This window comes from Muntiacus reevesi, chromosome 8 (genome assembly GCF_963930625.1).
Source record: "Muntiacus reevesi chromosome 8, mMunRee1.1, whole genome shotgun sequence".
In the NCBI taxonomy this organism is placed as follows: domain Eukaryota; kingdom Metazoa; phylum Chordata; class Mammalia; order Artiodactyla; family Cervidae; genus Muntiacus; species Muntiacus reevesi.
Window position 1 is genome coordinate 26308609 of NC_089256.1, and position 22819 is coordinate 26331427.

The 22819-nt window shown below is 44.3% G+C and overlaps 1 protein-coding gene across 1 annotated transcript in view; it reads left to right on the top strand.

The window, feature by feature from the left end:
* Positions 1 to 462: 462 nt before the first annotated feature.
* Positions 463 to 22819, top strand: part of CLIC6 (chloride intracellular channel 6) — a 67712-nt gene continuing 45355 nt past the window's right edge. Inside the window, 1 exon segment of the mRNA XM_065942102.1 lies at positions 463 to 637. Within this exon segment, the coding sequence (XP_065798174.1) occupies positions 463 to 637 (175 nt within the window).

The following is a 22819-nucleotide window of genomic DNA, read 5'->3' on the forward strand; positions in this document are numbered from 1 at the left end:
CTTCTTTTCTGCCTGGGTGGCCACCAGGTTTTTAAATCCATGCACCCTACTAAGTTTCTAGGGTGCAATCCCAAGACCCTACCCTTTCTCATCCCAGCAGGTGGTCAAGGGCCCGCTAGGCTGCAAAAGTGCAGGCAGCAGGGCTGGGCCAGCCGGCCAGAGTGGGGGTTGTGGGGTCCCAGCAGGTGAAATCACCAGGCAGGATAAATTCTCTCGGGCTTCCTGAGGACCTCGCTGGGGGCACCAGGCTGCAATGGGGAAACCACGCGGGACTGAGCTTTATGAGAAGGGGTAAAGGCTCAGAAATGTCCTCAAAGCCCTTACCCCAAAAGCAAGGCCTTTCTGTGACTGCCTGCTTAGGGGGCTCCGAGACTGTGCCAACAGAAAAGGCGTAATACATGGTTCCCTGTTCCACATTGCGCCACTGAGCCCCACTCCGCTCCGCTCACTGGATGCCGATCAATGGGGACCCAGAAGCCCACGAGATGGGCGTTCCCAGCTGCAATGGAGACCCCTGAGAGCTCTCCTGGGACCCACTGGCTAGGAGCTGGGAAGAGGCGCACAAGCGCCCCCCAGGTGTGCTCCACCCATGACCCAGGCCAGGTCCGGTCTACTCCTACGCCCACTTCGGAGAGAGGTGTGCAGGCCGCTGGTGCACCCAGGTGAACTGCAGCCAATGCCCAGGTCAGATGCGCTCTCCTCTACCCATACACCCACTTCCTGCAGAGGCCAATGGGCCTCCCTACTTCAGCCAGAGGAAACAAAGCCAGTGGAGAGCAAAGTCACCCTATGGGGACAATTCAAGCTTTTTATTAGCTCATCTGTCCTTTTATCAGAGTCAATTTGAGCACTGTTTGGTCTATAATTTAGGGATAAAACTATGACTACAGAAAGGAAAGATGACTTGATGCAGGATGGCCATGATATTCTGTAGAACCAGAGAAAACTGGTTAAAATAAAATTCTTTTTTCCTGGAAATTGTAAAGCTGGTTCTTTTTCATATGTAATTAAAAACAACTAGCTTGTTAAAAAAGGCCTGCCTAGGGGAAAGCTTGAAGTTAGCCCTTTCTGTGGCCTTGAAAAACACTGCCCACTTTGCCTGAGACCTCAGCCTTGGGCAAATGAGAAATTCAAGCCAAAAAACAAAAAAGGGTCAATTTTTTAAGTCTTGGAGGAAAACTAGGAGATCTCTGACCGAATTATGTATGTCTCATTGTGTGTCTTCTATTTTTTTTTTTATAATATTGCTGAATTTTAAGTGAATTCTTAATTAATTGACCTAAAGAAAAGGAAGTACTTACAAATCAAATAGTTCTAAACACAAGAAAAAATTAACCTAAATGAATTTCAGATTCACGTGAACTGGGAAATAGTCAATATTAAGTATCTAGTATTAATGTTTGTTTGCTACTCTAATATTGACATATCTAAGAGTCATTTGAACTATGGTGTTGGAGAAGACTCTTGAGAGTCCCTTGGACAGCAAGAAGATCCAACCAGTCCATCCTAAAGGAGATCAGTCCTCAGTGTGCATTGGAAGGACTGATGCTGAAGCTGAAACTCCAATAATTTGGCCACCTCATGCGAAGAGTTGACTCATTGGAAAAGACCCTGATGCTGGGAGGGACTGGGGGAAGGAGGAGAAGGGGATGACAGAGGATGAGATGGCTGGATGGCATCACCGACTCAATGGACATAAGTCTGAGTAAACTCCGGGAGTTGGTGATGGACAGGGATGCCTGACGTGCTACTATTCATGGGGTCACAAAGAGTTGGACACAACTAAGCAACTGAACGGAACTGGAGTTATTAACATTAAACATAAAATTTTCATTGTGCCTAAGTTTATTATAAGTTAAATATTGCTATATTGTTATATCTGTTGCAAGTTTGTCAACAAGGAAAGTACCTCTAGGAAAAAAAAAACTCCTAAAAATGTAAATGTGATATGAGCTTTTAGATAAACTATTAAAAATAATTATACTTTAGAAACGTCTGTCTATAATAGTCTCGATTGCAGGTTGAAGGAGAAGGGGACGACAGAGGATGAGATGGTTGGATGACATCACCAACTCAATGCACATGAGTTTGAGTAAACTCCGGGAGTTGGTGTTGGACAGGGAGGGCTGCGGAAGTGTATCTGAAAGTGCTGATTGCCATACTGCGGTCAGCCAGAAGAGGTGACATTCAACTGGAAATGGGCCAGCAGCTAGCCATTGAGAGTCGCCTGCTTGCCTCAGCAATACCAAAGGGTGGAACAAAGCTCTGTCTGTCAAAAGTAAGAAAACAGCTATTTGATGGCGTTTCAAGCAGTTGCTAGGCCGCACCGTTTTAGGGCCAACTGAGTGAAAATGCGAGTTTGCCACTAAGGTCCAGTATCCAACTTCTCACTCAGTATATGTTCCCGAGGAAAAACCAAGAATTTGCCAAAAAGACCTAGGCATACTGGATCTCTACTGCAGAGAAAATGGGATGGAGTGGACATTTGGATGTTGGTTTTTCTTTTCCTGTGAGTGTGGGTGTCTTCCCTACGCTCACACCATCAGGGGAAATGGCTACTGAGAAATAACCTACAAGCAAGCGTTATCAAGCCCTATGTGACTCTCAGCACACATAACGCAGAGAAAGCTATTTTCCTTCGAGGAAAGCAAGGCATCAACAGACACTCTGTTTTCTGGACACTATCTTTCACAACCCTCTAGATTTTAAAGAGGTGAGACCTGCAGGTTTTCACCAGGGACCTAACTTTGAAAGTCAGAGCAGTGTGCTTCCCTACACTTTCTGTGGCTTGAAAACACATTCTTATGTCATACCTGGAGTACCCATGAGGAAACAGGCTGTGGGAAGTTGTCTGAAAGTGCAGATTGCCATATTGTAGTTACCCAGTAGAGGGGACATTCTACTGGAAATGAGCCAGCAGCTAGCCCTTGCGAGCCACCTGCTTGCTCCAGAAATCCCAGAGGGTGGGGAAAAGCTCTCACCGTCAGAGTAAGAAAACAGCTATTGGATGGAGTTTCAAGCAGTTGCTAGGCTGCACCATTTTAGGGTCAATCGAGTAATTCACTCTCAGTATATGTTCCCACAGAAACCAGGAATTTGGTAAAAAGACCTAGGCACCCTGGATCTCTGCTACAGAGAAAATATGGTGGATCAGACATTTGGATGGTGGTTTTGCTTTCCCTGTGACTGTGGGGGCCTTCCCTACACTCACACCATCAGGGTAGATTGATACTGAAAAACGTCCTCCAAGCAAGCCTTTCAAGCAGTACATGACACTCAGCATACAAAACGCAGAAAAAGCTATGTTCCTTCAAGGAAGGTAAGACATAAATGGAGAGTGTGTTTTCAGACTTCTAACTATCAAGAACTCTCTAGATTCTAAGAGGTGAGACCTCCAGGGTTGCCCCAAGGACCTAATTTCCCAAGTTGTGACACTGTGTTTCCCTACACTTTCTGGGGCTTGAAAACACATTCCCACACTGTACCAGTAATACCCATGAGGAAACAGGCTGAAGGAGTGTGTCTGGAAGTTCTGATTGCCATACTGTGGTTACCCAGAAGAGGTGACATTCAATGAGCCAGCAGCTAGCCGTCGTGAGCTGCCTGCTTGCTTCAGAAATTCCAAAGGGTGGAACAAAGCTCTTGTTGTCAGAAGTAAGAAAACAGCGATTGGATGGAGTTTCAAGCAGTTGATACACCACGTCTTTTTAGGGCCCACCGAATGAAAATGTGAATTTGCCAAATTCACACTCAGTATATATTCCCACCAAAGCCAGAATTTGCAAAAAAGACCTAGGCACACCTGATCTCTGCTACAGAGAAAATGTGATGGATCTGACATTTGGATGGTGGTTTTGCTATCTGTGAGTGTGGGGGCCTTCCCTATGCTCACACCGACAGGGAATATTGATACTGAAAAATGACCTCCAAGCAAATCTTTTTAAGCAGTATGTGTCTAAGCACACAGAATGCAGAGAAAGCTATATGCCTTCAAGGAAGGTAAGGCATCAATGGAGAATGTGTTTTCAGGCCTCTATCTATCAAGAACTCTCTAGATTCTAAGAGGTAAGACCTCCAGGTTTGCCCCGAGGACCTAACGTCGAGAGTCAGGGTAGTGTGTTTCCCTACACTTTCTGTGGCTTGAAAACACATTCCTATGTCATACTGGGAATGCCCTTGTGAAAATAGGCTGTGGGAGTGTGTCTGAAAGTGCTGATTGCCTTACTGTGTTTATGCAGAAGAGGTTACATTCAACTGGAATTGAGCCAGGAGATAGTCCTTGTGAGTCGCTTGCTTCTTTGAGAAATCCCAAAGGGTGGAACAAAGCTCTCATTGTCAGAAGTAAGAAAACAGCTATTGGATGGAGTTTCAAGCTGTTGGTAGGCCGCACCTTTTTAGGGACCACAGAGTGAAAATACAAATTTGCCACCAAAGCCTGATACCCAAATTCACATTCAGTATATATTCCCACTGAAACCAAGTATTTCCTAAAGTGACCTAGGCACACTGGATTTCTGCTACAGATAAAACGTGATGAATTGGATGTCTGGATGGTGGTTTTGCTATCTCTGTGAGTGTTGGGGCCTTCCCTATGCTCATACCATTAGGGGAAATTGCTACTGAAAAATGACCTCCAAGCAAGCCTTTTCAAGCAGTATGTGACGCTCAGCACACATAAGTCAGAGAAAGATATGTTCATTGGAGGAAGTAATGCATCAACAGAAAGTCTGTTTTCATGCCTCTATCTATCAAGAACTTTCTAGATTCTAAAAGTTCAGACCCCCAGGGTTGCCTCGAGGACCTAACTTCCCGAGTCATGGCATTGTGTTTCCCTACACTTTCTGTGGCTTGAAAAAACATTGCCATGTTGTACCTGGAATGCCTATGAAGAAACAGGCTGCAGGAGTGTGTCTGAAAGTGCTGATTGCCATACTGTGGTTACCCAGAAGATGTGACCTTCAACTGGATATGAGCCAGCAGCAGCCAGCCATTACGAGCTGCCTCTTTGCTTCAGAAATCCCAAGGGGTGGAACAATGCTCTCACTTTCAGAAGTAAGAAAAGAGCTATTGGATGGAGTTTCAAGGAGTTGCCAGACCACACTGCTTTAGGGCCAACTGAGTGAAAATATGAATTTGCCACCAAGGTCCGGTATCCAAATTCACACTAAGTATATATTCCCACAGAAACCAAGAATTTGCTAAAAAGACCTAAGCACCTGGATCTGTGCTACAGATAAAACGAGATGAGTCAGAACTTGGATGATGGCTTTGCTTTCCCTGTGAGTGTGGGGGCCAAAATACTTCAGTAGCTACCCTTTAATTGTCCAGTCTATCTTCCAAACCCAGGAACCACACCCTGGTCTCCTGCATTGCAGGTAGATTCTTTACCAGCTGAGCCACAAGGGAAGCCCACTTTAGGACTAACTGAGAGAAAAATGGGAATCTTGCCCCCAGTGTGCAGTATCCAACTTCACATTCAGGAAGTTTCCCTGCAGTATTCTAGAAATTTCCAAAAAGGCTCACTGGCTCTCTCCTGCCTAGGAAATGTGATGCAGCAAACATTTGCATGTTAGTTTAACTTTCCATATGCATGTGGGGGCTTTCCCTAGGGTCACACCATCAGGGGATTTTGCTATTGAAAAATGACCTCCACAGTAAAGGTGAGGGGGAGGAGCCAAGATGACAGAGGAGTAGGACGGGGAGACCACTTTCTCTCCTAGAAATTCATCAAAAGAATAACTGAACGCAGAGCAAACTTCACAAAACAACTTCCGATTGCTAGCTGAGGTCACCAGGCGCCCAGAAAAGCAGCCCATTGTCTTCGAAAGGAGGTAGGACAAAATATAAAAGATAAAAAGTGAGACAAAAGAGCTAAGGACGGAGATCCGTCCCGGGAAGGGTCTTAATAGAGGAAGTTTCCAGACACTGGGAAACCCTCGCACTGGTGGGCCTGGGGGAAGTGTTTGAATCTCGGAGTTTGAATCTGGCTGGGAGGGATAGAATAAATAAAACCCACAGATTACGAGCCTAAAAGCAACTCCCAGCAGAAAAGTACCCCAGACGCCCGCATCCGCAACCAGCAAGTGGGGGCGGAACGGAAAGGAGCGGGCGGCATTGCTTGGGGTAGGGTCTGGGGCCTGAGTGCTCTGAGGACAATCGGAGGGAGCTTTTGTGAGTTCCCAGCTTGAACTGTGGGAGAACAAAAGAGAGAGAGAAAATTAACCAGCCTGAACACACTGCCGGCCGTTCGCAGAACAAAGGGACCGAGAAAGTCCTGAGAAGAGCTGCGGACCGGCCCAGCCCCGCCAGAGGCAGGAGGCAGGGGGGAGGGGAAGGGGGCAGGCTCGGCCCCAAGGACCGCATCCCCTACCGCACTGCAAACGGGCCTCCGCCTTCTAATAAAAGACCTCCCGAGATTCTGGATGGTCGACATCCGCCGGGAGGGTCGTGGCTAGACACAGTACACACACCCAGCCAGTGCGGACGGGGATTGGGGCTGGGGACGCGGAGGGCAGAAGGCGCACGCACCCGACTGGCGCGGCGGAAACTGAGGCTGGGATCGCGCAGGACAGAAGACGCGCCACACCCGGGGAGAGAGCGCCCGACAAGCGCCTGGCTGCCTGAGCCACTCGGGCGGCGTAGGGACAAACCGCAGGCGCAGCTTTGTGTTCCGCGCTTTTGTGAATCACCCGAGGGCTGGAACCGCCTGGAGCCTGAGCAGCCCAGACGGAGAAAATAGCGCCAGCCCCTCCCTGCAGCGCCAGCCCCACCCCGGAGCGCGACGGAACTAGCTACCTGAATAAGAATCCACCTCCGCCCACCTGTGTCAGGGCGGAAATTAGGCGCGGAAGAAACCGGCAACAGAAGCCAAATAAACAAAGGGAACCGCTTCAGAAGGGACCGGTGCAACAGATTAAAATCCCTGAAGAAAACACCGACTTCACCAGAAGGGCCTATAGATATCGAGAAAGTATAAGCTGGAACGAGGAGATATCTGAAACTGAGCCGAACCCACACTGACCGAAACAGCTCCAGAGAAATTCCTAGATATATTTTTTTCTTTTTTCTTTTAAGTAAGAAAAAAAAAATTTTTTTTTCTTTTTTCTCTTTTATTTTTCTTTAAAATTCCCTATTACTCCCCCATTACTCCTTAACTTTCATTTTCATAAGATTTTTATGATTTTTTTTATTAGGTAAAACAATTTTTTTCCCTTTTTTTTTCCTTTTTCTTCTTTTTTTTTCCTTTTCTTTTTTCTTCTTCTCTTCTATTTTCTATTTTTCTTTTTCTCATTTCTTTTAAAGTCATCTAGTACTCCTCTTACTACTCCTTAATTTTCATTTTCAATACACTATAACCTTACAGGGAAAAAAAAAAAGAAGAGAAGCCCTATTTTTAAACCAAACTTCATATATATTTCTAAAATTTTTTTTTTAATGTTTTGGTTTTTGTTTTTAATATAGTATTTTTAAGAGTCTAACCTCTACTCTAGATTTTTAATTTTTGTTTTTCAGTATATGATATAAATTGTGAACATTTAAGAATCCAATATTCAGCTCCCATTTTTATTCAGGAGTGTGTTGATTATTCTCTCCCAATCTTGACTCTCTGTTTTCTACCTCAGAACACCTCTATTTCCTCCTTTCCCCTTCTCTTCCCAATCCAATTCTGTGAATCTTTGTGGGTGTCTGGGCTACGGAGAACACTCTGGGATCAGACAACTTCGTAGATCTGTCTCTCTCCTCTTGAGTCCCCCTTTTTCTCCTCCTGCTCATCTCTATCTCTCTCCTCCCTCTCCCCTTCCTCATGTAACTCTGTGAACCTCTCTGGGTGTCCCTAACGGGGGAGAAACTTTTCACCATTAACCTAGAAGTTTTATTATCAGTGCTGTATGGTTGGAGAAGTCCTGAGACTACAGGAAGAATAAAACTGAAATCCAGAGGCAGGAGACTTAAGCCCAAAACCTGAGAACACCAGAAAACTCCTGACTACATGGATCTTTAAGTAATAAGTGACCGTCCAAAAGCCTCCATACCTACACTGAAACCAACCACCACCCAAGAGCCAATAAATTTTAGAGCAAGACATACCACGCAAATTCTCCAGCAATGCAGGAACATAGCCCTGAACGTCAACATACAGACTACCCAAGGTCACACCTAACACATAAACCCATCTCAAAACTCATTACTGGGCACTCCATTGCTCTCCAAAGAGAAGAAATCGAGAGTCACGCACCAGAACACTGACGCAAGCTTCGATAATCAGGAAACCTTGACAAGCCAATCATCTAACCCCACACACTGGGTAAAACCTCCACAATAAAAAGGAACCACAGACCTCCAGAATACAGAAAGCCCACTCCAGACACAGCAATCTAAACAAGATGAAAAGGCAAAGAAATACCCAACAGGTAAAGGAACATGAAAAAAGTCCACCAAGTCAAACAAAAGAGGAGGAGATAGGGAATCTACCTGAAAAAGAATTTAGAATAATGATAATAAAAATGATCCAAAATCTTGAAAGCAAAATGGAGTTACAGATAAATAGCCTGGAGACAAAGATTGAAAAGATGCAAGAAATGTTTAATAAAGACCTAGAAGAAATAAAAAAGAGTCAATTAAAAATGAATAATGCAATGAATGAGATCAAAAACACTCTGGAGGGAACCAAGAGTAGAAGAACGGAGACAGAAGATAGGATAAGTGAGGTAGAAGATAGAATGGTGGAAATAAATGAAGCAGAGAGGAAAAAAGAAAAAAGGATCAAAAGAAATGAGGACAACCTCAGGGACCTCTGGGACAATGTGAAACGCCCCAATATTCGAATCATAGGAGTCCCAGAAGAAGAAGACAAAAAGAAAGGCCATGAGAAAATACTCGAGGAGATAATAGCTGAAAACGTCCCTAAAATGGGGAAGGAAATAGCCACCCAAGTCCAAGAAACCCAGAGAGTCCCAAACAGGATAAACCCAAGGCGAAACACCCCAAGACACATATTAATCAAATTAACAAAGATCAAACACAAAGAACAAATACTAAAAGAAGCAAGGGAGAAGCAACAAATAACACACAAAGGGATTCCCATAAGGATAACAGCCGATCTATCAATAGAAACCCTCCAGGCCAGAAGGGAATGGCAAGACATACTGAAAGTAATGAAAGAGAATAACCTACAACCTAGATTACTGTACCCAGCAAGGATCTCATTCAGATACGGAGAATTCAAAAGCTTTACAGACAAGCAAAAGCTGAGAGAATTCAGCACCACCAAACCAGCTCTTCAACAAATGCTAAAGGATCTTCTCTAGACAGGAAATGCAGAAAGGTTGAATAAACGTGAACCCAAAACAACGAAGTAAATGGCAACGGGTCCACACCTATCAATAATTACCTTAAATGTAAATGGGTTGAATGCCCCAACCAAAAGACAAAGATTGGCTGACTGGATACAAAAACAAGACCCCTATATATGCTGTCTACAAGAGACCCACCTCAAAACCAGAGAGACATACAGACTAAAAGTGAAGGGCTGGAAAAAAATATTTCATGCAAACGGAGACCAAAAGAAAGCAGGAGTCGCAATACTCATATCAGATAAAATAGACTTTCAAATAAAGGATGTGAAAAGAGACAAAGAAGGACACTACATAATGATCAAAGGATCAATCCAAGAAGAAGATATAACAATTATAAATATATATGCACCCAACATAGGAGCACCGCAATATGTACGGCAAACGCTAACAAGTATGAAAGAGGAAATTAATAGTAACACAATAATAGTGGGAGACTTTAATACCCCACTCACAACTATGGATAGATCAACTAAACAGAAAATCAATAAGGAAACACAAACCTTAAATGATACAATGGACCAGCTAGACCTAGTTGATATCTATAGGACATTTCACCCCAAAACAATCAACTTCACGTTTTTCTCAAGCACACACGGAACCTTCTCCAGAATAGATGACATCCTGGGCCATAAATCTGGTCTTGGAAAATTCAAAAAAATTGAAATCATTCCAGTCATCTTTTCTGACCACAGTGCAGTAAGATTAGATCTCAATTACAGGAAAAAAATTGTTAAAAATTCAAACATATGGAGGCTAAATAACACGCTTCTGAATAACCAACAAATCATAGAAGAAATCAAAAAAGAAATCAAAATATGTATAGAAACGAATGAAAATGAAAGCACAACAACCCAAAACCTATGGGACACTGTAAAAGCAGTGCTAAGGGGAAGGCTCATAGCATTACAGGCTTACATCAAGAAACAAGAAAAAAGCCAAATAAATAACCTAACTCTACACCTAAAGCAATTAGAGAAGGAAGAAATGAAGAACCCCAGGGTTAGCAGAAGGAAAGAAATCTTAAAAATTAGGGCAGAAATAAATGCAAAAGAAACTAAAGAGACCATAGCAAAAATCAACAAAGCTAAAAGCTGGTTTTTTAAAAAAAATAAACAAAATTGACAAACCATTAGCAAGACTCATTAAGAAACAAAGAGAGAAGAACCAAATTAACAAAATAAGAAATGAAAAGGGTGAGATCACAACAGACAACACTGAAATCCAAAGGATCATAAGAGACTACTACCAGCAGCTCTATGCCAATAAAATGGACAACGTGGATGAAATGGACAAATTCTTAGAAAAGTATAACTTTCCAAAACTGAACCAGGAAGAAATAGAAGATCTTAACAGAACCATCACAAGCAAGGAAATCGAAACTGTAATAAAAAATCTTCCAGCAAACAAAAGCCCAGGACCAGATGGCTTCACAGCTGAATTCTACCAAAAATTTAGAGAAGAGCTAACACCTATCTTACTCAAACTCTTCCAGAAAATTGCAGATGAAGGTAAACTTCCAAACTCATTCTATGAGGCCACCATCACCCTAATTCCAAAACCAGACAAAGATGCCACAAAAAAAGAAAACTACAGGCCAATATCACTGATGAACATAGATGCAAAAATCCTTAACAAAATTCTAGCAAACAGAATCCAACAACATATTAAAAAAATCATACACCGTGACCAAGTGGGCTTTATCCCAGGAATGCAAGGATTCTTTAATATCCGCAAATCGATCAACGTAATACACCACATTAACAAATTGGAAGATAAAAACCATATGATTATCTCAATAGATGCAGAGAAAGCCTTTGACAAAATTCAACACTCATTTATGATTAAAACTCTCCAGAAAGCAGGAATAGAAGGAACATACCTCAACATAATAAAAGCTATATATGACAAACCCACAGCAACCATCACCCCCAATGGTGAAAAATTGAAAGCATTTCCTCTGAAATCAGAAACAAGACAAGGATGCCCACTCTCACCACTACTATTCAACATAGTGTTGGAAGTTTTGGCCACAGCAATCAGAGCGGAAAAAGACGTAAAAGGAATCCAGATAGGAAAAGAAGAAGTGAAACTCTCGCTGTTTGCAGATGACATGATCCTCTACATAGAAAACCCTAAAGACTCTTCCAGAAAATTACTAGAGCTAATCAATGAATATAGTAAAGTTGCAGGATATAAAATTAACACACAGAAATCCCTTGCATTCCTATATACTAACAATGAAAAAACAGAAAGAAATTAAGGAAACAATACCATTCACCATTGCAACAAAAAGAATAAAATACTTAGGAGTATATCTACCTAAAGAAACAAAAGACCTATACACAGAAAACTATAAAACATTGATGAAAGAAATCAAAGAGGACACAAAAAGATGGAGAAACATACCGTGTTCATGGACCGGGAGAATCAATATTGTCAAAATGGCTATTCTACCCAAAGCAATCTATAGATTCTATGCAATCCCTATCAAGCTACCAACGGTATTTTTCACAGAACTAGAACAAATAATTTCACAATTTGTATGGAAATACAAAAAACCTCGAATAGCCAAAGTAATCTTGAGAAAGAAGAATGGAACTGGAGGAATCAACCTGCCTGACTTCAGACTCTACTACAAAGCCACAGTCATCAAGACAGTATGGTACTGGCACAAAGACAGAAATATAGATCAATGGAACAGAATAGAAAGCCCAGAGATAAATCCACGAACCTATAGACACCTTATCTTTGACAAAGGAGGCAAGGGTATACAATGGAAAAAAGACAATCTCTTTAACAAGTGGTGCTGGGAAAACTGGTCAACCACTTGTAAAAGAATGAAACTAGAACACTTTCTAACACCACACACAAAAATAAACTCAAAATGGATTAAAGATCTAAATGTAAGACCAGAAACTATAAAACTCCTAGAGGAGAACATAGGCAAAACACTCTCCGACATAAATCACAGCAAGATCTTCTATGACCCACCTCCCAGAATATTGGAAATAAAAGCAAAAATAAACAAATGGGACCTAATGAAAATTAAAAGCTTTTGCACAACAAAGGAAACTATAAGTAAGGTGAAAAGACAGTCCTCAGATTGGGAGAAAATAATAGCAAATGAGGAAACAGACAAAGGATTAATCTCAAAAATATACAAGCAACTCCTGAAGCTCAATTCCAGAAAAATAAATGACCCAATCAAAAAATGGGCCAAAGAACTAAACAGACATTTCTCCAAAGAAGACATACAGATGGCTAACAAACACATGAAAAGATGCTCCACATCACTCATTATCAGAGAAATGCAAATCAAAACCACAGTGAGGTACCATTACACGCCAGTCAGGATGGCTGCTATCCAAAAGTCTACAAGCAATAAATGCTGGAGAGGGTGTGGAGAAAAGGGAACCCTCTTACACTGTTGGTGGGAATGCAAACTAGTACAGCCACTATGGAAAACAGTGTGGAGATTTCTTAAAAAACTGGAAATAGAACTACCATATGACCCAGCAATACCACTTCTGGGCATACACACTGAGGAATCCAGATCTGAAAGAGACACATGCACCCCAATGTTCATCACAGCACTGTTTATAATAGCCAGGACATGGAAGCAACCTAGATGCCCATCAGCAGATGAATGGATAAGGAAGCTGTGGTACATATACACCATGGAATATTACTCAGCCATTAAAAAGAATTCATTTGAATCAGTTCTAATGAGATGGATGAAACTGGAGCCCATTATACAGAGTGAGGTGAGCCAGAAAGATAAAGAACATTACAGTATACTAACACATATATACGGAATTTAGAAAGATGGTAACGATGGCCCTATATGCAGGGCAGAAGAAGAGACGCAGAAGTACAGAACAGACTTTTGAACTCGGTGGGAGAAGGGGAGGGTGGGATGTTTCGAAAGAACAGCATGTATATTATCTGTGGTGAAACAGACCACCAGCCCAGGTGGGAGGCATGAGTCAAGTGCTCGGGCCTGTTGGGCTGGGAAGACCCAGAGGAATCGGGTGGAGAGGGAGGTGGGATGGGGGACCGGGATGGGGAATTCGTGTAACTCTATGGCTGATTCATATCAATGTATGACAAAACCCACTGTAAAATAAAAAAAAAAAAAAAAAAAGAAAGTACACAAAATAAAAAAAATAAAAAAAAAAAGAAAAATGACCTCCAAGCAAGCAGTTTCAAGCCATGTGTGACCCTCATCACACAGAACGCTGGGAAACTTTTGTTCCTTCGAGGAAGTTAGGGCATCAACGTAGAGTGTGTTTTCAGGCCTCTATTTATCAAGAACTCTCTAGATTCTAAGATGTGAAATCTCCAGGTGTGCCCAGAAGACCTAACTCCCAGAGTCAGGGCGGTGTGTTTCCCCGTACTTTCTGAGCCTTGTAATCACATTACTATAACATACCAGGACTTCAACTGAGGAAACCGGCTGTGCACGTGTGTCTGAGCATGCTGGTTGCCATACAGTGATTACCAGATGAGGTGAATAGGAACAGGAAAAGTGCCAGCGGTTAGGAGTTGTGAGCGACCTGCATGCTTCAGAAATCCCAAAGGGTGGAACAAGACTCTTGCCATCAGAACTAACAAAGGAGGTACTGGATGGGTTCTCAAGGGGTTGCTAGGGTGCACCATTTTATGGGCAACTGAGAGAAAAATGCAATTTTGCCATTAAGTTCTGGTGCTCAACTTCACACTCAGGATGTGTCTCCACAGTATCCAAGAATTTTCCAAAAAGACCTAGGCTCGCTGGATTTCTTCTACAGAGACAATGTGATGGGATCTACGTTTGGATGTTGGTTTCACTTTCCCTGTGCATTTGGGGGTCTTCCCTGTGGTCACACCTTCTGGGGAAATTGCTACTGAAAAACGACCTCCAAGCAAGCGTTCTCAATCTGTATGTGACCCTTAGCCCACAGAATGGTGGGAAAGCTATGGTCCTTCGAGGAAGGAAAGGCCTTAATGGAGAGTGTGTATTCAGGATTCTATCGATCGAGAACTCTAAGGCAAAGATGTGAGACCTCCAGGCAAACTTCCAGGTTTGCCCCCAAGGACCTAACATCCAGCCTCAGGGCAGTGTGTTTCCCTCCGATTTCTACAGCTTGAAAACACATTCCTACATTTCTCCGGAAGGCCTATCAGGAAACAGGCTGTGGGACTTTGTCTGAGAATGCAGATTGCCATACTGTGTTTACCCAGAAGAGGTGACATTCAACTGTAAATGGGCCAGCATCTAGGGGCTGCAAGTTGCCTGCTTGTTTCAGAAAACCCAAAGGGTGGACCAAAGCTCTTGCTCTCTGATGTAAGAAAACAGCTATTGAGTGGATATTCAAGCAGGTGCTAGGCAGAAGTGTTTCAAGGACAACTGAGAGAACAATGCAAATTTTGAAACCAAGGTACAGTATTCAGCATCACACTCAAGAGGTTTCACCGCAGTATCCAAGAATTATCCAGAAAGACCTAGGCTGACTGCATCTCTCTTACAGAGAAAAGGTGATGGAATGGACTTTAGGATGTTGGCTTGTCTTTCACTGTGAGTGTGGGAAACTTCCCGCTGGTCACACCATCATGGGAAATTTCTACTGAACAATGACTTCCAAGCAAGCATTTTCAAGCAGTGTGGGACACTCAGCACTCAGAATGCAGGGAATGCTATGTTCCTTCAAGAAAAATAATGCATCAATGGAGAGTGTGCTTTCAGTCTCTATCTTAAAGATCTGTCTTGATTCTAAGATGTGAGATGTCCAGGTTTGTCCACAGGACCTAAATTCCAGAGTCAGGGCTACGTGTTTCCTTGCACTTTCTGGGCCTTGTAAACACATTCTTATGGCATGCTGGGACTGCCAAAGAGGAAACAGTCGAAGGGAGTGTTTCTAAGAGTGCTGGTTGCCATACTGTGGTTACCCAGACGAGGAGACATTCAACTATAAATGGGTCAGTGGATAGCAGTTGTGATCTGCCTGCTTGCTTCAGAAAATCTAAAGGGTAGACCAAAGCTCTCAATGTCAGAAGTAAGGTAACAGCTACTGGATGGATTTTCATGCAGTCGAAAGGCCAAACCATTTCAGGGCGTACTGAGACAAAACTGCAAAGTTTGCACCAAAGTCAGATATCAAACCTCACATTCAGGGTGTTCCCCACATTATCCAATAATTTTGCAAATATACTTAAGCACACAGAATCTCTCCTATAGATAAAACTTGATAGAACAAATGTTTGCATGTTGATTTTGCTTTCCTTCAGAGTGTGGGGGCCTTCCCAATGGTCACATCATGAGAGGAAATTGCTACTGAAAAATAACCTCCAAGTAGGTGTTTCAAGCAGTCTGTGCCTCTCAACACACAGAACGCTGGGAAAGGTTTGCTCCTTCGAGGAAGGTACACATGAATAGTGTATTTTCAGGTCTCTATCTATCAAGAACTTTCTAGATGCTATAATGTGAGACCTCCATGTTTGCCCAGTGGACCTAACTTCAAGAGTCAGAGGGCAATTTGCTTCTTCCACTTTCTGAGCCTCATTAACACATCCTTATGGTGTACCAGAACTGCCCATGAGGAAACAGGTTGCAGAAGTGTGTCTGAGAGCGCTGGTTGCCATACTGTGGTTACCCTGATGAAGTGACATTCAACTGTACATAGGCCAGTGGCTATGTAGATGCAAGCCGCCTACTTGCTTTAGAAATTCCAAAGTGTGGCCCAAAACTCTTGGTGTCAGAAGTAAGAAACAGCTATTGGATGGATTTTCAAGCGGTTGCTAGGCCACACCATTTTAGGGCTATTGCTGAGCAAGTCACTCAGTTGTGTCTGACTCTTTACAACCCCATGGAATATACAGTCCATTAAATTCATCAGGCCAAAATATTTGAGTGGATACCCTTTCCTTCTCCAGTGGATCTTCCAAACAGAGGAATCACACCAAGGTCATCCACATGGCTGACACATTCTTTACCAGCTGAGTCACAAGGGAAGCCCATTTTAGGACTAACAGAAAAACGTGAATCTTGCCAACAAGGTCTGTTAACAAACTTCACACTCAGGATGTGTCTCCACAGTATCTAAGTATTTTCCAGACAGCCCTAGTCACACAGGATGGCTCCTACAAAGAAAACTTGATGGAACAGACTTTTAGATGCTCGTTTACTTACCCTGTGATTGGGGGGCCTTCCCTACAGCCACACCGTCAGGGGAAATTGCTACTGAAAATTGACCTCAAAGCAAGAGTCTTCAAGCAGTGTGTGACTCTCCCCACACATGACACTTCGAAAGCTATGTTCCTTAAAGAAAGGTAAGGTATCCACAGAGAGTGTGCTTTCAGGCCTCTATCTATCAAGAACTGTCTGAATTCTAAGATGTGAGTCTTCCAGGATAGCCCAAAGAACCTATATTCCAGAGTCAAGCAGTGTGTTTCCCTGCACTTTCTGAACCCTGTAAACACATTCCTATGGCATACTGGGACTGACCACGAGGAAACAGGCTGTGGGAGTGTGTCGGATAGGGCTGGTTGCCATGCTGTGCTTACCCGGAAGAGATGACATTCAACTGTAAATGGGCCATTGGCTAGGAATTGTGAGCCGCCTGCTTGATTCAGAAGTCCCAAAGTTCTCGCTGTCAAAAGGAAGAAAACAGCTCTTGGATGATTTTTCAGGCAGTTGCTAGTCCTCACCTATTAAAGGCCAACCGAGAGAAAAGTCCGAATTCTGCCACCAAGGTATGGTATTCAACTTCAGATTCAGGATGTGTCCCCCCAGTACACAAAAATTTTCCGAAAACACCTAGACTCACTGGATCACTCCTAAAGAGAAAACGTGATGGATCGGATGTTTCAATGTTGGTTTTGCATTCCCTGTGAGTGTGGGGACGTTCCCTATGGTCACACCATCAGGGGAAATTGCTACTGAAAAATGAACTCCAGCAAGTATTTTTAAGCAGCGTGTGACCCTCAGTACACAAAATCCTGGGAAAATTTTGTTTCTTCAAGGACAGTAAGGAATCCACAGTGAGTATGTTTTCAGTCCTCTATTTATGAAGAACAGTCTAGATTCTAAGATGTGACACCCCCAGGTTTCCCTAGAGGACCTAATTACCAGAGTCAAGGCAGTGATTTTTCCTGCACTTTTGAGTCTTGTAAACAAACTTCTATGTCGTACCAGAACCACCCATGAGGAAACAGGCTGCGGTGGTGTGTCTAAACATGCTGGTTGCCATACTGTGGTTTCCCAGAGGAGATGTCATTCAACTGTAAATGAGCTAGCACTTCGGAGTTGCAAGGGGCCTGCTTGCTTCAGAAATCCCGAAGGGTGGACCAAAGCTCTTTGGGTCAGAAGTAAAAAAACAAAAAACAAAAAAATTATTGGATGGATTTTTAAGCAGTTTCTAGGCTGCACCATTTAAGGGTCAATTTAGAGAAGAATGCGAATTTTGCTACCAAGGTACGGAATCCAGTTTCACACGCAGGATGTCCCCATGCAGTATCCAAGACTTTTTCAAAAAGACCTCACTGGATCTCTCCTACTGAGTAGACGTGATTGAACCAACATTTGGATGTTAGTTTGACTTTCTCTATGAGTGTGGGGAACTTCTATACAGTCACACCATCAGGGGAAATTGCTACTGAAAATTAACCTCCAAGCAAGCGTTTTTAAGCATTGTGTGAATTTCAGCACACAGAATGCTGGGAAAGCTTTGTTCCTTAGAGGAAGTTAAGACATCAATGGAGAGTATATTTTCAGGTCTCTATCTATCAAGAACTGTCTAGATCATAAGATGTCAGACCTCTAGTTTGCCCAGACGCATAGCATCCATTCTCAGAGCAGTGTGCTTCCCTGCATGTTCTGTGCCTTGTAAACACATTCCTATGTCATATGGGGATGACCCATGAGGAAATATTCTGCAGGAGTGTGTCCGAGAGAGCTAATTTCCATACTATGCTTACCCAGATGAGATGACATTCAGCTGGAAATGGGCAAGTGGCTAAGAGTTGAGAGCCGCTGCCTCGGTTCCTAAATCCCAAAGGGTGGACTAAATCTCTCACTATTAGATGTAAGAAAACACCTATTGGATGGATTTTCAAGCAGTTGCTAGGCCGCATCATTTTAGGGCTAACCAAGAGAGAAATGCAAATTTGGCCACCGATGGTCAGTATCCAAATTCACGCTCAGTGTATGTCCAGGCAGTATCCAAGAAGTTTTCCAAAAAGACCTAGGCACACTGGATCTCTTACAGAGAAAACGTGATGGATTGGACCTTTGGATGTTGGTTTTGCTTTCCGTGTGAGTGTGGGGGCCTTCCCTATGGTCACACATTCAGGGGGAATTGCTACTGAAAAATGACCTCCATGCAAGTGTTTTGAAGCAGTGTGTGACTGTCAACACGCAGAATTCTGGGAAAGGTATGCTATTGCAAGAAAAGTAAGGCATCAAGGAACAGTGTTTTATCATGCCTCTATCTATTAAGGATTGCCTAACTTCTAAGATGTAATTCTTCCAGGTTTGTCCAGAAGACCTAACTTCCAGAGTCAGGGCAATGTGTTTCACTGCATTTTCTGAGCCTTGTAATCACATTCCTATGTCATACCTGGACTGCCCATGAGGAAACACTCTGGGAGTGAGTCTGAGAGTGCTGCTTGCCATACTGTGGTTACCCAGAAGAGGTGACATTCAACTGTAAATGGGCCAACGACAAGCAGTTGCAAGCAGTCTACATGCTTGAGAAACCCCAAAGGGTGCACGGAAGATCTCGCTGTCAGAAGTAAGAAAATACTGATTTAATGGACTTTCAAGCAGTTGCTAGCCCACATCGGTTTATGGCCATCCAAGAGGACAATGCAAATTTTGCCCCCTAGGCCCAGTATCCAGGTGGACGCACAGGGGGTGTCCCCGCAGGATCCAAGAACATTCCAGACAGACCTACGCTCACTAGCTCTCTTCTGCAGAGGAAACATAATGGAACAGCCATTTGGAGGTTGCTTTGACTTTCCCTGGGGGTATGGGAGCCCTCTCTGGGCTCAGAATCTCAGGGCCATTGCCGCTGAAAGATGACTTCCAAGCGAGTGCTGGCAAGCCGTGTGCGACTCTCCTCACACAGGAGGCTGGAAAAGCTATCTTCCTCAAAGGAAAGGAACTCTCTCATCCACAGAGAGTGTGTTTTCAGGCCTCTGCCTGGCAGCAAGTGTTTGGGTTTTCAGACGTCAGACCTCCAGGCCTGCTCAGAGGGCCTCAATTCCAGAGTCAGGGCCTTGTGTCTCCCTGCACTTTCTGGGCCTTGTAAACACATTCCTAGCTCAGCATGGTCCTGCCCATGAGGAAGCAGGCTGCGGGAGTGTGTGTGATGGGATCGGGTGCCATGCTGTGGTCATCTGGTCGAGGGCAACTTGCACCTCCAAAGGGCCACAAGCGAGGAGTGGTGGGCCGCCCCCTTGCTTCAGAAATACCTAAGAGTGTGGGAGGAAGGAAAGGCGTCCACAGAAAGTGTGTATTTAAGATCCTGTGGGGAAAACACCCTGTATATCCAACTGGATACTGGGTCTGGGGCCAGAATTCACATTTTTCTTCCAGGGAGCCCTAACATGGGGCAGCCCAGCAACTGCTTGAAAATGCATCCTGCTGCTGTTTTCTTCCTTCTGACAGAGCGAGCTTTGCTCCCCACTTTGCGATTTCTGAAGCAAGGGGGCGGCCCGCCACTCCTCGCCTGGGACCCATTGGAGGTGCAAGGTGCCCTCGACCAGGTGACCACAGCATGGCGTGTGGCACACTCCTACAGTCTGCTTCCTCATGGTCAGGGCCACTCTGACCTAGGAAAGTGTTTGCAAGGCTCGGAAAGTGCAGAGAGACACATGGCCCTGACTCTGAAATTGAGGCCCTCGGAACAAGCCTGGAGGTCTGCTGTCTGAGAAGCGAAACACTTGCTGCAAAATAGAGGCTTGAAAACACACTCTCTGGGTCTTCCCTTCCTTGCTCCAAGGAAGATAGCTTCCCCAGCCACCTGCAGGCTAAGAGACATCCACGGCTAGGGAGCGCTGGCTTTGAGGTCATTTTTCAGTGTCAGTGGCCCCTGAGGCTCTGCGCCCAGGGAGGGCTCCCACACTCCCAGGGAAAGTCAAAGCAACATGTAAAAGTCTATCCATCACATTTTCTCTGTAGGAGAGATCTAGTGAACCTAGGTCTGTCTGGAACATTCTTGGATCCTGCGGGGACACACCCTGTGTGTCAATCTGGATACCAGGCCTGGGGGCAAAATTCACAGAATGCTCTTGGGGGGCCACAAATCTTTGTGGCTGGGCAACTTTTTGAATATCCATCCAGTTGCTGTTTTCTTACTCCTGAAAAAGCTACATTTGCTCCAACCTTTGGGATTTCTGAAGCAAGCATGCAGCTCCGAACTCCTTGCCTCGAGCCTATTTTCTGTGTAATGTCACTTCGATGAGTTGACCACAGTATGGCACCCAGCACTCTCAGACAAACTCTTGTGGCCTGCTTCCTCATGGGCAGTATAACATAGGAATGTGTTTGTAAGGCTTGGAAAGTGCAGGGAGACACAAGGCCCTGACTCTGGAATTTGGCCCTTGGAGCAGGCCTGGAGGTCTCACATCTTAGAAGCGAAACAGTTCCTGCAAGAGAGAGGCCTGAAGACACACTTTCTGTGGATGCCTCTCCTTCCTTGAAGGAAGACAGCTTTCCCGGCATCCTGTCTGCTGAGAGTTACACTCCTCTTGAAAGTGCTTCCTTGGAGATAATTATTCAGTGGTAAGATCACCTGAGGTCATGGACTTCGGGAAGGGCCTCACACTCACAGAGAAAGTCAAAGCGACATCCGAAAGCCTGTTCCATCTTGTTTTCTCTGTAGGAGAGATTAGTGAGCCTAGGTCTGTCTGAAACATTCCTGGATCCTGTGGGGACACAACCTGTGTGTTAAGCTGGACAACGATCCTAGGTCCAAAATTTGAAATTTTCTGTCCAAGTGCCCAAACGCGGTACAGCCTAGGAAGTGTTTGAAAACCCGTCCAATTACTCTTTACTTGCTTCTGACAGAAGTAGCGTTTCTCCACTCTTTGATATTACTGAAGTAAGTGGGCAGCTCGCAACTCCTCCCCTTGGGACCATTTGCAGTGAAAGATCACTTCGACGAGGTGACCACAGTATGGCACTCAGAACTCTCTGACACTCTCCCATCCTGCTTCCTAATAGGCAGTCCTGTATGACCTAGGAATGTGTTTGCAGGGCTCATCAAGTGCAGGGAGACACATTGCCTTGACTTTGGAATTTAGGCCCTCAGAACTGGCCTGGTGTTTTCACATCTTAGAAATGAAACATTTCTTGCAAAATAGAGTCCTGAAAACACACTCTTTGTGGATGCCTTTCCTTGCTAGGAGAAGTAACTTTCCCCACACCATGCACGCTGATAGTCACATGCTACTTGAAAGCTATTTCTTGGAGGTCATTTTTCAGTGGCAAGTTCCCCTGAGGCCATGACCATCGTCAGGTTTCCCACACTCACTGGGGAATTAAAAGCAGCATCCAAATGTCTGTTCCATCACCTTTCCTCTGTAGGAGAGATCAAGTGAGCCTAAGCCTGTCTGGAGTTTTCTTGGATCCTGTGGGGACAAACCCTGTGTATTAACCTGGATACTGGGCCTAAGGGGAAAAATTCATAATTTTCTCTCAGGGGTCCCTAAAGCTGTTTGGCAAGCAACTGCTTGAAAATCCATCCAATCTCTGTTTTCTTACTTGAGACAGAGCTAGCTTTGCTCCATCCTTTGTGACTTTTGAGGCAAGCGGTCGGCTTGCAACTCCTCGCCTTGGGCCCGTTTGCAGTGGAATGTCACCTCGAAGGGCTGACCACAGTATGGCACCCAACACTCTCAGACACACTCCCGCAGCCTGCTTCATCATGGGTAGTGCCAGTATGACCTAGGAACGTGTTTGTAAGGCTTGGAAAGTGCAGGGAGACACACAACAATGACTCTGGTGATTAGGCCCTCAGAACAGACCCGGAGATCTCACGTCTTAGAAGCAAAACATTTCCTTCAAGATAGAGGCTTGAAAACACACTCTGAGTGTATGCCTTTGCTTCCTTAGAGGAAGTTAGCTTTCCCAGCATCCTGCATGATGATCGTCACACACTGCTTGAAAATCTATCCAATTGCTATTTTCTTACTTCTGACACAGCTAGCTTTGCTCCACCCTTTGGGATTTCTGAAGTAAGCAAGTGGCTTACAGCTCCTCCTCTTGGGCCCATTTGCACTGAAATGTCACATCGATGAGGTGACCACAGTATGGCACCCAGCACTCTCAGACACACTCCCACAGCCTGCTTCCTCTTGGGCAGCACTGGTATGAACAAGGAATGTGTTTGGAAGCCTCAGAAGGTGCAGGGAATCACACGAACCTGACTCTGGAATTTAGCCCCTTGCAGCAGGCCTGGAAATTTCACATATTTAAAGCA